Source organism: Rutilus rutilus, assembly GCF_951802725.1.
Source record: "Rutilus rutilus genome assembly, chromosome: 23".
NCBI classification, from domain to species: Eukaryota; Metazoa; Chordata; class Actinopteri; order Cypriniformes; family Leuciscidae; genus Rutilus; species Rutilus rutilus.
The window spans coordinates 14,884,242-14,899,426 of NC_140233.1; the positions used below are offsets into that span (position 1 = coordinate 14,884,242).

General features: G+C 38.2%; 1 protein-coding gene across 3 annotated transcripts in view; it reads left to right on the forward strand.

Moving 5' to 3' along the window:
* The window catches only part of LOC311282832 (transcription initiation factor TFIID subunit 4), a 35,417-nt gene extending 20,473 nt beyond the window's left edge, over nucleotides 1-14,944 (forward strand). For 2 of the 3 annotated variants that reach the window (XM_084396878.1, XM_084396880.1), the window contains exons 13-14: nucleotides 935-1,054; nucleotides 13,325-14,944. In XM_084396878.1, the coding sequence (XP_084253004.1) occupies nucleotides 935-1,054; nucleotides 13,325-13,498 (294 nt within the window). In that variant the 3' untranslated portion in view covers nucleotides 13,499-14,944. The remainder of the gene's footprint in view (nucleotides 1-934; nucleotides 1,055-13,324) is intronic. The other variant, XM_084396879.1, reaches the window with a different exon arrangement.
* Nucleotides 14,945-15,185: the final 241 nt, after the last annotated feature.

Here is a 15,185-nt window from a genome sequence, read left to right on the forward strand (position 1 = left end):
ATAGTCTTTTTTTAATAATATGTATTATGAATATTAGACATTTTATGAAACAAAATGGTAACAAAAATCGTACGATTAATCACAGTTAGTTAGCTCTTAAGATATTGACAGCCCAGTATTTTAGTTTAATATTTTATTTTATTTATAGGTTTAACTTAACAAAATGAAACTATTTCCAGGTCCTCCTGGTATGGGAATCTCTTTTTGGAACGTCATCCGTCCTGTACCCCCACCTCTAATGTTTAGTTCCCACATTTCCCCCACTTCACTTCATAACTCCTGTGGCCACTGCTGCTCAGTGAATGCACTTTCCAATAGTGCTGTCGATGACACACAAAACCGTTCTTGCTGCTAGTGTTTTTTTGCGAGTTCATGGCCGCAGTGGTGTGAGTGTCAGGGTGAGGAGAGGTGAGGACTCTCTCTGCAATCTGTGCCCAGCAGCACTCACTCCGAGCGGGGGAACAGAGGACGCGCTGCCCCCCCCTCCTCATCCACCCCTCCCGGCATGGCTGGCTCTGTCACTGCCTGCTAGGGTGAGATGACTTTACCTGCGGGCTGTGCTTTTTGAAAATCGCTCGCTCTCTCATTCTCAAACACTCACTCACTTTCTCTCTCATTCCCTCGTGAAAAGAAATTGAATTAAGCACCCAGATACGGCAAAAGCTCTGAGTTATTTGCTGCATTGAAGCTGTGCATGATGTTCAGAGCTTCATTTGCTCTATAGAGCTCTTCAGGGCAGTTTGGAATGAATGTAAAATACACAGCATACAAATATTTGAAAATGATAATTCAAGTAAAAGAATGTGATACACAGTAATACTTATTTGGGGACTTGTTTTTCACAGACCTAAACAATGCTTGTCTGTTTCGCATTAATTGTTATGATATATACCGTTCATGCAGTTGATATTGATTGAATGTTCTTGCCATTCAGATGCAGCAGCAGGAACTCGCCCAGATGAGACAGCGGGATGCCAACCTTACAGCCCTTGCTGCCATTGGACCCCGCAAGAAACGCAAGCTTGACTCTCCTGGGGCCTCAGCAGGTGCAGAGGTAAGACCCTTGGGCCCTTATTTATTTGGACCTCCAAACTAAGGTTCATTTGTGCCAATACTAAGTAGATTCAAGCGTGTCAGCTCCTGAAATGCAGTATGTTTCTCTCACAATTCTTTAAACCCAGCAAATGTTTAAAAAGCATTTTTTAATAGTTTAATGTAGTATAACAATGACCAGACACTTTTGCCATAAACCAAACTAACCAGCTTATGTGGTTCATATTACAAACATGAAATGGAATAAAGATTGTACAAGATTGTATTCTTATCTACTAAATGTCTTTTGAGTGAATGAACTACAAAGCACTGGTAATATTGTCAAAAAACTGGTAAAACAAAAATATTTTTGCTTTGGGAATCTGACTGTTGCACTCACAAGCTTATAATATATGGCCATAATAAATGCCCCAACCAGAGATATGCTTATTGGCTTTTTTGCTTGGGCAAAGCTTATTTGTGCTAATTTAGTAAATCATGCATGTGTCATTTCAGTTCTATGTAAATAATGTGACTTCACATGCTGCAGCCCATGGCAAATTATCAATAAGAGATGTGCCAGACGATATTGCACATAAACGATCATTACCACTATTAACATTAACAGTAGGGGCTGCCTTCTAATGACCCGCCACATGTTTTAGATCTTCTCTTTACTTGCATTGGAACAATCTGCTGCTGTGGAGGGCACTAAATGTCCCTTTATGGAGAGCATAAATAACCAAATAAAAGCATTATTTCTGCTCTATGAATGCACTGCCGACCTCTTTCACTATGGATTACCTTCATCCACCCACATAAAGCATAACCAAAACAGATCAGCAAACAGAACCAAACTTTGATTACACAACTTCATGCTTTCCCAGATGCCTTTTTTGGTGTCACAGGTAAGAGCGTTTGCGTCCAGAATGAAGGAAAGTAGATGTCTTCTCTCTTTGTTTTCATCCCATCATTTCTGTCTTTCACATCCAACTCAACGTTGCCTTCGGCAGTGCCTCCCCCAACATGTGCGCAGAAACTCGAGCACACACTGCCTCAGTGTGGAGCAAAGTGAATATGACTTTTCTAAAGGGGTCGGTCCTCGCCCAGAGGTCCGTGGCTGGGCCTGCTCTGAAGGGTCCAGTCAGAGATTTCATCACAGCAATGTGCCTGAAGGGCAGCATGGCCCTGAGCGGGAGGCAACCATGTCATTATGGCTCCACTCATTCTTCCCCCACCCTCGTGTCCTGACAGCAAAATACCTCGTCCTTGCTCCCTGTTCGTTCTCTGCGAGCTTCCTGTGGTGTCGTTCTGCGGGGAACTTTGTCGGGGACATAGTGATAAAACACTCAAGTTCTTGTTTGCAGCGGTTGAGGAAAGGGCGCAGTTTTCTGCTTGGCCTTTGTCTGGCCTCGACGCCCTTGAGGCGGTTTGTTGTTTAATTGCTATTCCGTCTGTCTTTGGGTTGATGAAGCATTTAGGCCAGAGGGCAAGCCTGCAGGACTGCTCGAGGGTAGATTAGTCACAAGGGCAGGTGATGAGGACGTTTCTGAAGGGCGAGTTTTAGGGCACGCTGTAATAAAGGCCGCTGAGTTCCTGTGGGCCTGCATACCAGACTGAGCCTGGGGGCAGATCACACATGAGGGTTCAGAGTTGAGCTGTCCTAACATGGGCAGCCCATATTAACATGTTCATCTCAGTCCTGAGGCCAGGGGGATGAAGAGGATGACAGATTGAGAAACAATCCATGTGGAAAAAGAGGAAGAGAAGATGTTTTCATATTATCTGGTGCACTTCTTGAACCATTTTTTTTTTTTTTTTGATCAACATAATTCTTGACGCAAAACTAACCGTGAGCAACTTCTCGCCCCGCATGAGTTTCGTAAGTGTAACATGTTGGCTTTAACTTTCAGTTCGTTTTGTGAAAAGTGAGTGTTACACACCTTCATTGTGGTCTAAACCTTTTATGACTTTCTTCTCTGAAACAAAAATACAAATTGAAGATATGAATGCACCATTGATCAGTACTACAAACATTTTCTTATTGTATCTGTGCACATCTTATATTATTACTACTACTATTATTTTTTTTCAAGATCACCATGATTCTTGGTGTCCACTAACCACAAGCAAATTCTCAGCCCGCATGCATTCCGTAACATGATGGCTCTAACTTTCGGTTCAAGTCAAGAAAAGCGAGTATTGTGAGAAGGAAAAATGGAGACGAAAAGCAAGAAGAAATGTATCTCTCGTACAGAAAAGGAGAATGAATATACGGTTGCCCTTCCCTGCAGCAGAATTAACAGGCATCACATGGAAAACAATCTCAGCCCCGGCTATGAAAGAGAGGAGAGGGCCATTAAAAGCAGCCTGAAGGGATGGACTGGACCCAATATCACTAAAGCAAGCTCTCACTCACTGAAGTGAGGGCTCGCTCACAGGCAAAGAACCGTGCAGAGTTCTATAGCCACAATTAAAATCTCCCCCTCTGCCAGATCGGCCAGAGGGCAGAGACTGAATGGGGGAGGGAGGGGGGACGTGGGGGCAGACATGGAATACCAAAGGCAGATTGAAATGTGTAGCCAGTAATGAGCACTACCAAAGCATAGCTTTTTGCAGCAGCAGTCTAAAGTTTAAACATTACCAGTCATTGAACTGAGAGTGTGGTTGTTCTGAATGTGTCATTAAAGGGACCGTTCATTCAAAATATAACACCGCCATCATTTACTCTGCTGCATGTTGTTCTAAACCTGTATGACTTTCTGTTCTGCAACAAAGACAAACCGCATATAGGGATGCACAATAGATCGGTAATTTATATATATACAAAATTCTTATTTTCAATTTTGACCTTGTTTGGTCAATTTTCAATTTTGAAAATAAATTCTTATTTTCAGTTTTTCAATCTTGATCGTAAATTGTTGTTTCTGGAAGTAATGACAGATCTCTCTCTATACATGTTCTCTAATTATGACACATTTCTCGAAGTATGCCAGACTTCTCCAATCATTTAATCATCTTAAACTCATCCCTTTTTAAAAAAAAATCAACTGCAAGCTTGCATTCAGATCTGCCTCCATTTAATCAGCAACTAAAGGATAGAACCAGTTCCCATCCTACTTTTTTATTTGTTGATTTGTTTTGTTCAGATGTACGTCACAATACGTAAGAAAAGATTTATTGCTATTTACGTTTCATTGTGACTTTAATCTTTAGAAAATTTCTAAATCAATATAAATTTTTCCTGAATTCACAATTGATTTGTTTTATTTTTTGTTTTCTAATTGTATTTAGACAAAATAGTAATAGAATTTTATTATCAGTGCATCCCTGATTGCATGGTGTCCAGAGCTCGTTTTCTATAATGGGCACTGACACTGTTAAACTTCCCACAAACTGTCTGTATGACTCGTGCACCATATTTCAAGCGGTCGTAAGCCATAGAATCTTTTTTTTTTTTTTTTTTTTTTAGGTTTCCAGTAGGCTCCCATTTTCTGTCCCCTACATGCCTTAACCTTGTGCTTTATCTCTGTGGTTTGTTACCGTTGTATAAAGTTGGATCATTAATATAAAATTCACACAGATTCTCTTGTTTCCTGTGGCAGATTTTGCCGGTTGATTGGAGCGCCAGTGTGTGTTTTTTTTTTTTTTTTTTTTTATGCACGGTGATGTGATGAGTCTTGTGTGCGCTATCTGTGGGTTATCTGCATGTGTTTTGACATGATAAGAAGGAGCATGAAGAGTCTGTTATCAGTTTGTAGGGGTTGCGCTGAATAACATAATGCCAAAAATTGCCTCTTTCTGACCTCAGGCTATCATTGCAAGAAGTGGAAGGTCTTTGTTAGTGGTAAGGGTTTTGTAAGAGTGATGTGTTCTGTTTTTCTTAATTTTGTATTGATCAATTCCTGCTTTGACAAGCATTTTTTCATCCAATATATTAAGGGAGGTTAAATTGGGTTTATTTGATCGACCCAGAAAAGTCCTAGTGTCAGACTGAAAAGGATTTTAAATTGGAGGGCTAGTTACAGAAAATTCAACTAAAGTCAGAAATATATATTTATTTATTTTTTGGAGCCAGATTTTGCAGTGATGTTGTTGCAAATATTTTTGTGGTTTTATTACCCTAATTTATGCATTAAATATTTATTTGTAGATCTGGGTATTACTGCTATATGATTCATTTCGGTAAATAAACAATGCTAATCTTTTTACATTAATCATTTTTGACCCGCAACACACACAGTAAAAATCTTGCTTAAAGACACAAGCAATGTGTGACACTTAATGGACTTACTGTTGTCTGTACAGGGAGTTGACAAAATATTTAGCTATGATCAAATGAAGAGCAGGGCCTCCAGAATATTTTCAGTCCTTCTTGGAATACTGTTATAAAAGTCTTGATGTGTGAGGAGTGGAATATTGCATCATTCTCCATGAGAAAAGTATCTTGAAGGATGAAGGAGATGGAATTTTCTGTTCCTACTGTGTGTTTGAGAACTTCACATGATGGTTCGGGTTTGATGATGCTCAGATTGAGAACTTGGTGAGACCACAAATGCATTTGACCTTATCTTGGCTTAAAATGTATCATCAAACCATTTACCTGTCTGGATGTAGGAGAAAAGAAGAAACATGGCTCTTCAGAACATTACCTTTTTTCCATTGCTCTGGGGTTTGTGTGGTGTTCTTGCTCCAATTTAAGCATCATTTGTTGCCATTTTTGCAATTACCGAATGGCAGCCCAACCATATGTTTCAGCTTTCATGACCAGTTCATGTTCAGCGTGTCTCAGAGTACTTTTGCTACTTACTGTTCTTTGTTGCTTGGAGATTGTGATCATCTTGTTTGTGTAGTCACTCTTAGCGTTGCACCCTTTTGTCTTTTTTTACCTGTTATGGCTAATAAAGTTTTTGTGGGCTATTTGGTAAAATGAATAAGGTGCTCTAAATTCAGTTCCAGCAATAACAGCACAATAGACCCCAAAGAGGAACGTTTCCAGCCATCAACTCTTTTAGAATGCAAGTGCATGCTTTTCGCTAGCTTATAATGATGCCCCTCTATTTTGCCCACATCAATGAAAAAGCATTCGGCTCCGTCAACAAAGTCAAGCCTTTGGCGCTTTTAAGATGCCCATCTCAGAAATTAATTACCTCCCTTGTTAATCTTTGCTAATTAAAATTGTAAGTTTATTGGTTCATGATAGCCATGGAAGGACAACTTGGTGAGTGTTCCCTCCAACTGCAAGAGTTTTGTGAAAGTTTGGCTTTAGTTACACAAATCAGAACAATGGGGGAGACTCTTTTCGATTTATTGGCCTGATATAGCTGTTGAGACTGGAGTTTTTACCCTCTTTTTTTTTTCTTTTTTTTTTTCTTTTTTGAATTTGACTTTTGTACCCACATATGGTGACATCCATTTGTTCCTTTTTATTTTGTGAAAGAAAACAGTTGGTCCAAGATTAGCTGCAGAGGTTGCCTACATGTAGACTAATCCATTAGTGTGGATAGGTTATTGGCTTCCTTTCTGCTGCTCAAATGGAAACCCATTAACGGAGGTAATGTGTGCCTCTGGCGAAGCCCACGGCACAGAGGCAGTGGAGGGTGTATGTCTCATGGAGCAAACACACACTGGTGTTTAGAAGACTAACAGTCTCCTGAACCGATGAGCCAAATATTTCTTTTACTGTCACTTTCTTTCTCCTTTTTTTTTTTTTTTTTTTGCGTAAATTTTTTATGCTTGTCCTCCTTAACTCTTTTCTCTGTCTTTCTCTATATATCTCATACTTTCAACTGTTTTACCCTTTCTCTCTTTCGCTCTTTTGCTTTCTCCTGACGCTCTCTGGCTGACACTGGCTTGGGTACAGAGTCACATTGATCTGTGAAAAATCCTTCAGGCAATCATGAAATATTAAATTCAAGTCGTACTCTACACATTTCTCTCCTTTCTCTCTTTCGTTCCCTCTCTCTCTTTATCGCTTTCCTTCCCGATTCACCATGTCCTTCCTTGCGTTTAGTTTATTCGCACTCCATTTCATCAGTTGGAACAAGTTACAACCTTTCACAAGTCACACAGACTGATCTCTATCTGCGTTTTAAGCGGTTTGTTTCTAAATCTTAAATGTAAACGCCTTTCTGGAGTTATTAACCAGAACAGTCAGTCGCAAAGCACTCTTATTAAAGGATTCAAGAGCATTTATTTGTTGATGCTATAAAAATAAAAACAAAATGGTTGTCTAATTTATGTAAATCATGTGTGATGATTTTTTATTTTTATTATTATAATATTTTAGATTGACCAAGGGCGTTCCTCAGTTGGTATACACATTGTGGTTGTGAATGGTTATACCAATTGAGGAAATGTTGATTTTGTCGATTTATGTATATATATATATATTTGTTCCGCAATTATGTACATTGTGGTTATTAATTTCTTCATATTTATATTAGTATTGTTGCATTTAAGAGGAGAAAGAGTGCAGATCTATTTCCGGTGTATTTGTAGACGGCTTAAAGAGTAAATCTAAATGGTTATATACATTCTTAGATTTCCTGCCCTTAATTTTTTTTTCTTTCTCCCCCACTGCCAGAGATCTCTGGTTGGTTGTGTAAATAATCTGTTTCATATTACCGCAATGACCCTCTGTGTATGTAGAAGCCAGAGGGGTATTGGCACCATCTTGGCTTACCCTCCTGATTCCCTCAAGCTGTTCAGCTACCATTACAGCTCATGCTATTACTCTTTATACATTGTGTTTATTCTGGATTGAAACACAGTAGGCGTGCATTTCGCCATTCGGAATGTAACCGCAACAATGTTTGTTAAATCAGCTTATTTTGAAAGTCGAGACACAAAATCGGTAGTAGTGGAGACATTAACCATCCAGTCCACTGTAATGGAACATTTTTTTGTACTCCAAACCAAAGAGTGTTTTAAAGACCATCATGCCACAATCTTTGTTGAGCTACTCCGTGTGTTTTGTATAGCATCGCCCTCGAGCTTAATGTGTACCTTGTAGCCATGTAAGCTGTTGACAAGTGCTCTTTTTTTATACAGACAACACAATGTGGGAGAGCTGTTTGAATTGCAGGCAGATGTAGGCAGAATGTTCGTTCTCCCGCAAGTGCTGCCTGAAGCATCCCGGTTCATTGTGCTGAGAGAGTGAAACAGGGCGAGAAAGGGATACGCTGTTTCTAAAATGTGTGCAGAATAGTTGTGAATTTGCACCGTGGATATTTACCACACAGATTTGAGAGACGTACATTGTCAGAGTGTCAAATTAGACACTTATGCTTAATCCTGAAAAAACAGATAGGGAGAGGTCTGGAGATGTCAGCTCCTACAGCCCGGATGAATCACAGTATGTGGCATCTTCTGACATTCATATCTGATCCAAGTGTTTGGCATACATGCTGCACTTTTGGTTTACCGAAAATACTTTCCCTTTTGGTGGTTATTAGCAATGATTATGGCAGATTTGAGAGCTTTGTATATTGATAAATGCTAGTAATAGATATTTAGTCCATTGACTAGAACCTGCGCCATATCTAGAGACTATAGACTTGGGGTGGGTTCTTTTAATCGATAATGTGATCAGATACCACTAAGAACGCCCTAGAAACAACATAGCATCCACCCAGAATACCCCAGCAACCACATAACATGGTAAAAACAAAAACTCAAAACAGCTAGCTTGTTATGCGGTTGTTAGGGTGTTTCTAGGGTTTTACCAACTGCATAGTAACATGCTAAACAAAACTAGAAAAAACTAGGATGTTATGTGGTTGTTAGGGTGTTTCTAGGGTTTTACCAACGGCATAGAAACATGCTAAAAAATATCTAGAAAAAATAGCATGTTATGTGGTTGCTAGGGTGTTTCTAGGGTTAAATGGGTGTTTTTTTAGCAACCACATTGCAACATGCTAAAATAACCCCTTAACAACTGTATAGCAACATGCTAAAACCACTCAAAACACTATTGAAAGGCAATAGCAACCACCCAGAATACAAGTTTTCTTTAGAGGATCTAGTTTTAACTATTCCGTTAGTGGCTCTCAATAAAATTTTTAGTAAAGGATGAAGGGAAAAAAACATCTGTTTGATTTAAGGATTTTAATTTGATGGTGTGTTGGATTCATGGTAGATTTAAGGGTATTCATGGTAGTATCTTCACCAGTTGGACTTTGTTGTGTCTGTACTTAATTGTGTGGTGAGGTAATGATGGAACACCACAAAACCTTACATGCTCTTGTTATGGTTGGGGCCGCAGGCCTGGATTTTATCCCAGCTCTGCCCCTCAGCTCCTCAACTTCACTGGAGGCACAGGAACTGCAGCTTTGCCACTATTTCACTAATTAGAAAATCCCCTTCCCCACAGCAAGACTTTTTAATTATGTGTAGTGTCAACTACTTTACAGATTTAATCCATGGATAATACACACCGAACCACAAACTAGGATTTTGTCATAATTGGGCTGGAAAAGTGACCATGGTCTTAGCAGCTTTCGTAGAACCATCTTACACTCTTAAAAATATAGGTTCTGAAAGGGGGGTTTTGCCATGCAAACCTTTTGCTTCGCCAAAGAACCTTTTTGTGAACAGGTCTTAAAAGAACATTTTTTTTTTCTTAGTGTGAAGAACATCTTGATAATCTAAAGAACCTTTTTCCACTATAAAGAGCCTTTTTTGCAATGGATGTTAAAGGTTCTTCATAGATTCATCAATGCCAATAAAGAATCTTCATTTTTTAGACTTTATTTTTAACTCTGCATCTTCTTTGAGGAAGATGTTGTGGTTTAAGCAGCCTGTTTTGAAGCCCAACCATGTCCCTCATAGTTTTGTAATTGCACAAGGTTAGATGGTCCTGGATCAAAGTAAAAGACTGCCATCAAAAAGCCGGATAGTATAGGGTTAAAGTGAAGTGGAGCAGGGTTGTGTAGCCCCGGGCGGCAGTTCTGCAGAGACTGGGCTGTGTTCGTGCAGAGGCAAGGCGAGTCATTTCCCCAAACGCTGGAGACACACAGAACCCTCAGGCACTCTCTAACCTTTAGAGGCCAGAAGTGCTCACAGTCGTTTGGAGGAATAAGGTGGAGTAATAAGGTTTTTTCTCTCCATTTTGTCTGGCGAGGGTTTTTTCTGTGGTGGTTTGGTCACTTTGAGTTGAAGGGCTTCTCAATTCTAGGGTAGCTTCGGAGCAGAGCTGCTTCTTGCATGACTTGTACACGTTTTGAAGATTTTAAGGCCTTTACATCTGGTTGAAGGATACGTTTCATGCCTTTCTGCTCAATTCATGGCTTTCAGAGACCTACAAGTGTAAGCTGCCTCATCTCTTCAGGGTTTGGAGCCAGTTCCTCTGGAGGTGTTTGCTGTCCTACACACAGTGAACACGCGCAAACACAACTCAAGGGTTTAAAACACACTTTAACCCTAATGACACTCGAAAAGATAGCTTGTGCACCCTACATATTCCACTCCACAGCTAATGTGGTTTAAAAAATACATTTCTCTCAGTGCCTGGGGCATGTTAATGCTCACATCTGTAATATATTCATCCATATCTTTACACATTTATGCAGGCTTAACAAGCTCCATCTCTAACGCACCACAAGGATAGTGGCAAAATGCCCTGAGCGTGTTCACCCACACATGCTAACTGTGAAACGCAGTCTTCCTGTACTGCAGTATCGAGTTGAGCAAGTAAAACTGTATCTTACTAAAGGCTAGAGTTTAGGTGATTACATATTAGATTTTTATTTTTAAAAATGAGATATGTTTTGCTTTTTGTAAATATTTTATTATGGGTCAACGATAAAAATGTAGTTCTTAGAAATGAACTCTTTTGTATTCATTATGGTTCTGAAAAACTTTTATACAGTTTTCACAAAAAAGTTTCAATTCAATGATAAAAATGTCATGTGTAACCGCCATGTAAAGTAATAACATTTTCCTGACAACATGTATAATGTCTACAGATCCTAATTATTTTTTAATATTTTTAATTTTAATATTTGTTTTTTTTTTAAAAAAAATTCTATTAAGCTTTGATTTATTTTTGTATTGTTTAGTTAGTTGCCTAGGTACAATTTCAAATGTAAGTGTTCCATGTAATATTTACATTTTATTTTATTTCAGCTTTATTTCAATTAACAAACTATTTTAATAATTTATCAACAATAGCATTATTTAGGTGTACCACCTGCAAAATGTATGTAATTTAATATTTAAGATATTAATGTTGTAATGGAAAAAAAAAGCTTCGAATGAAAAAATTTCATTATTTTAATAAGACTTTTTCTTTATATAATATCAGGACATGTTTCACTTTTATGCACGCTTTTAAAAAAAATATGAAATTAATCTTAATTCAAAAATAGCATTCAAGTCGTTGCATGTAAGAATCAAATGTTTGAATAAATAAGATGTCGTTGACCTATTCATTTGAAATCAAGTACAGTGGGTCTGTGTTGAAGACCTCGTTCATAAGTGTTTGCTGACTGTTGCATGACATTTTTAAATTACGTTTCTCCACACACACATACGGCATCCAATGCTCGGCATTGATTTCATGTTTAGTTAAGTGTGTGCAATATGTAACCCAGTGGCTTACTATCACTTGATCGTGTCCTTAACTTCCTGGAACAGTCTCTTCTAGGTGTGGTTAATCACTGAAAATTTTGGCAGTAATCTCTGATTTTAGTTTTGCGTTTCATTCTTTCTTTAAAGTGCTCATAACAATTAAACATTAAACGGCGTACAAGACCACGCACCGACCTGCCAGCGTAAACATGTCGTGTCCTTTGCCAGCCCTGGGTGTGTGTGAGAGTTGGAATCATTCAGGGTGTGTAGCATGTATGAGGGTGATATAGATCCCACAAAGCTGCATGTTGTTTCTGTAGGGTGTGGTGTGTGTTTTGTGCCCAGAGGCCATCTTACACCTTCTCACGTACACTTAGTATTCAGTGAAGGCTGGAGACCCTAACCTCATTCTAGCCGAGTGATGTCACGCTATAGACCCCCTGTACGGCTGGTGAATACGATACACATGCGATCTTCCTCACTCCTCCAGGAAATTGGTTGTAAGGTCTTTCCCCCTCAAGGTGGACTACATAAATAATCTTAATGCTGAGAAAGCTGGTCGTTAGCCCTCTGTTTCATCGTCTTGACTAGTAATACATAAGCATAGATTTTATTTGAAGGATCTTTGTTTTTCATAAGAGTGTGGCTGTGATCTCACTCTTTCCCACTCACATTTGTTTGAGTCAAATCTGAAGAGGAACTGCTTTGAGATACTGTAGTTGAGATCAAAAGTCTGCTGCCCGGGGCATGAGGTGTGGTTCTCTAGCCTCGAGCTGAGAACAGATGATCACATGTTGTGCAGGTGTGCTGACAAACACACAAAAGCACAAAACCAAAGGATCTTTGATGACTGCAAGGTCTTTACTGCAAAAATGCTTGCAAAAAAAAAAAAAGAAAAAAAGAATTCAAATCAAGGCCAGACTGGTTCGGCTCAGATTTAGTAGCACAAAGACTTCAGTTCAATTTTGCATTTTATTTGATTTGAATTATTTTGGACTATTTTAAATAAACACAAACCTTTTGGCCTCATTTTTTTTGTCTTGTTACCATTTTAAATTGAACACAAAACAATCTGACCTAATCGAATCTTTGAGAATAAAAAAGATTTCATTTTATTTCCTTTTACTCTTAAGTTAGACATAACTATCTGACCCAATTGAGTCTTTGAGAATATAATTTTTTTTGTTACTATTTTAAATTAAATACAAAGCAATCTATCTTAATCCAAAAGTAGATTTTTATATAATTTTATTTCTTTTTTTTTTTAAGTTAAACATGAACACAAAATAATGTGACCTAATATTTGAGAATAATGAAAATGTTTTTTTTTTTTTTTACTATCTTTTCAGTCCAATTTTATGGTTTAAAATTAAAAGCACAATAATCCGACCTAATCCAATCTTTGAGAATTAAAATTTGTTTTAAAATTTGTATAATAATAATAATAATATTTAAAAAAAAATGTTATGCTATTAGTCGTGAGAGGGTAATAGCAGAGCAGAGATTTTATACAGTAAAATGTTGGCAACAGCAAAGACAGACATTTAATAAATGGTAACATTTGTTAAAATTAACCACTTGTTTTTTTGTTTAAAAAAAAATAAAAAATTAACAGCCTACTTTAATGTAGAAACCATTTATTGTCATCAATCACAGCCTTGGCAAACGTTTATCAACCTATGACAATGACCTAATGAATTCTTTCATTATTCCCATTCAGCTTCCTGCGGGCTCCTCTGGATCAGCGACCGGCTCTACCTCATCCTCCACGTCTTCAGTCCGGCAGACCCGTCAGCGCATCACCCGGGTCAACCTCAGGGACTTGATCTTCTGCATGGAGCAGGAGCGAACCACAGCCAGGTCCATGCTGCTCTACAAGGCCCTTCTGAAGTAGCACTGATCCAGTGAGATGGATGAGATCATCCACCCTAATGGTACTCCACCTGCTTGACTCTCAGTAATACGTTCAAGTCTTCCTCTCCTTCTCCACATTCATCTCCGGTTTGTGCCTTCAGACTCACCTGTGGCATGAACTCTTTGATCATTACGAGCTTGTTGCTGTGAAACTTCTAAACGCGGCCGTTCTGGAGATGAGAAGGTTCTGGAAAAGCACGTAAGCCGGCGGCTGTGGACACCATGTGATTATCCCCTTTGGGTGACCCTTTTATGGTTTTATTTCCCCTTTGTTTTGGATTAATGAGCCATCATTTTGAGCAATGTTGATCTTTTTATTCATTAACTTGAACTCAGACTGGTTTTACGTTTCAGGATAGAGATTGAGATTTGTTTTATATAAATAGCGGCTGGACTTGTTTTTAACCGAAAGCCTCGTTTGCAATAGAGACACTGGAAATGTGAATGCAAATTTTTAGAGGTCTAACGAGTCGGGAGTATTTTTAGTAACTTATAAGTAGCTCATCTTTAAGTCTCTGAGGAAACGTGTGGATGTTTTGGGGGGATTTTTTTGTTACAGATTTATGCAAAATGAAGAAACTCTGTGTTGTAAAACACTGACTGTCTTTCATCCTATTGGATGGTCTTTTGAAATTCAGTGACAGTTTTGTCTCGCACACTCAGTGTGGAGTTAAATGTGTGTACGGTTTCACTAGTGTCTGTGTTAAGTATACTGTGAAATGGTGCCTTACGTGGCCCTCCTAGGGCACCATTGTTTTTTAATCAAATTCACGGCATGGAATTATCTAATATGCTAATACTAATATGCATCGCTTCTACAACGATTCTAGAGCAGGATCTCTCGTAACTTATTTGTGGAGAAATGGCAGGTTGTACGTATTGTTAATTTGATCATTTTTTTAAATACGTTCAAAATAGGGTGGTTTTCGCAGACTGCAGTAATGATTTTAAAATACTAATGTTGCATTTTGGATCCTGTACTTTTGTGTATGAAATTAAATTTCACAATAAATTTAGTATCTGTCATCGGGCATTATTTTATGTCTCAAATAGCGAATATTTGTAAACTGCCCTTTATGACATGCAGTAGGAGAGGAAATGACATTGTTTGACATGTACCTTTTGGCGTTGTACAGATGTATGTTGGGAGACGGTCAACGTTCATGTCACGTGCAATGATTCCTTTGAGATCTGAAGCAAAATCTTTTTCCATCACTCAGATTGGTTTTAATTTTTATTGTTTGTGCTGACGTTTGGACAAACAGTATTGTTGATCAAGGGATTGTCTTTTGTCTAAAAAAACATATCTATTAGAATTTCTATTTTTGCTAAATTTAACAATTTTTGAATGTTTGGTTGGTTTGGAAAAAAGTGCTCATCTCTATTAAATTTGTACTTTTGTAAAAGAATAAAGTTCCTAATTATACTTCTGGCATGACTTTCTTCGATGTTTGTTTTACATGAATGAATGTCAAAGTCAACTTGAATACACTTTCATATTGTCTTGATAATTTTACATCACAATGAATCAACTTTATTTGGCAGGCCACACGGGCTATTGGTTAACGTTAATCATATGTCCTTACATCCTAACATTTCAACATGTTAGGATGTAAGGACATAATTACCAGCAAGTAAAGGGTCAAATAAACATGGTCTGATTCCTG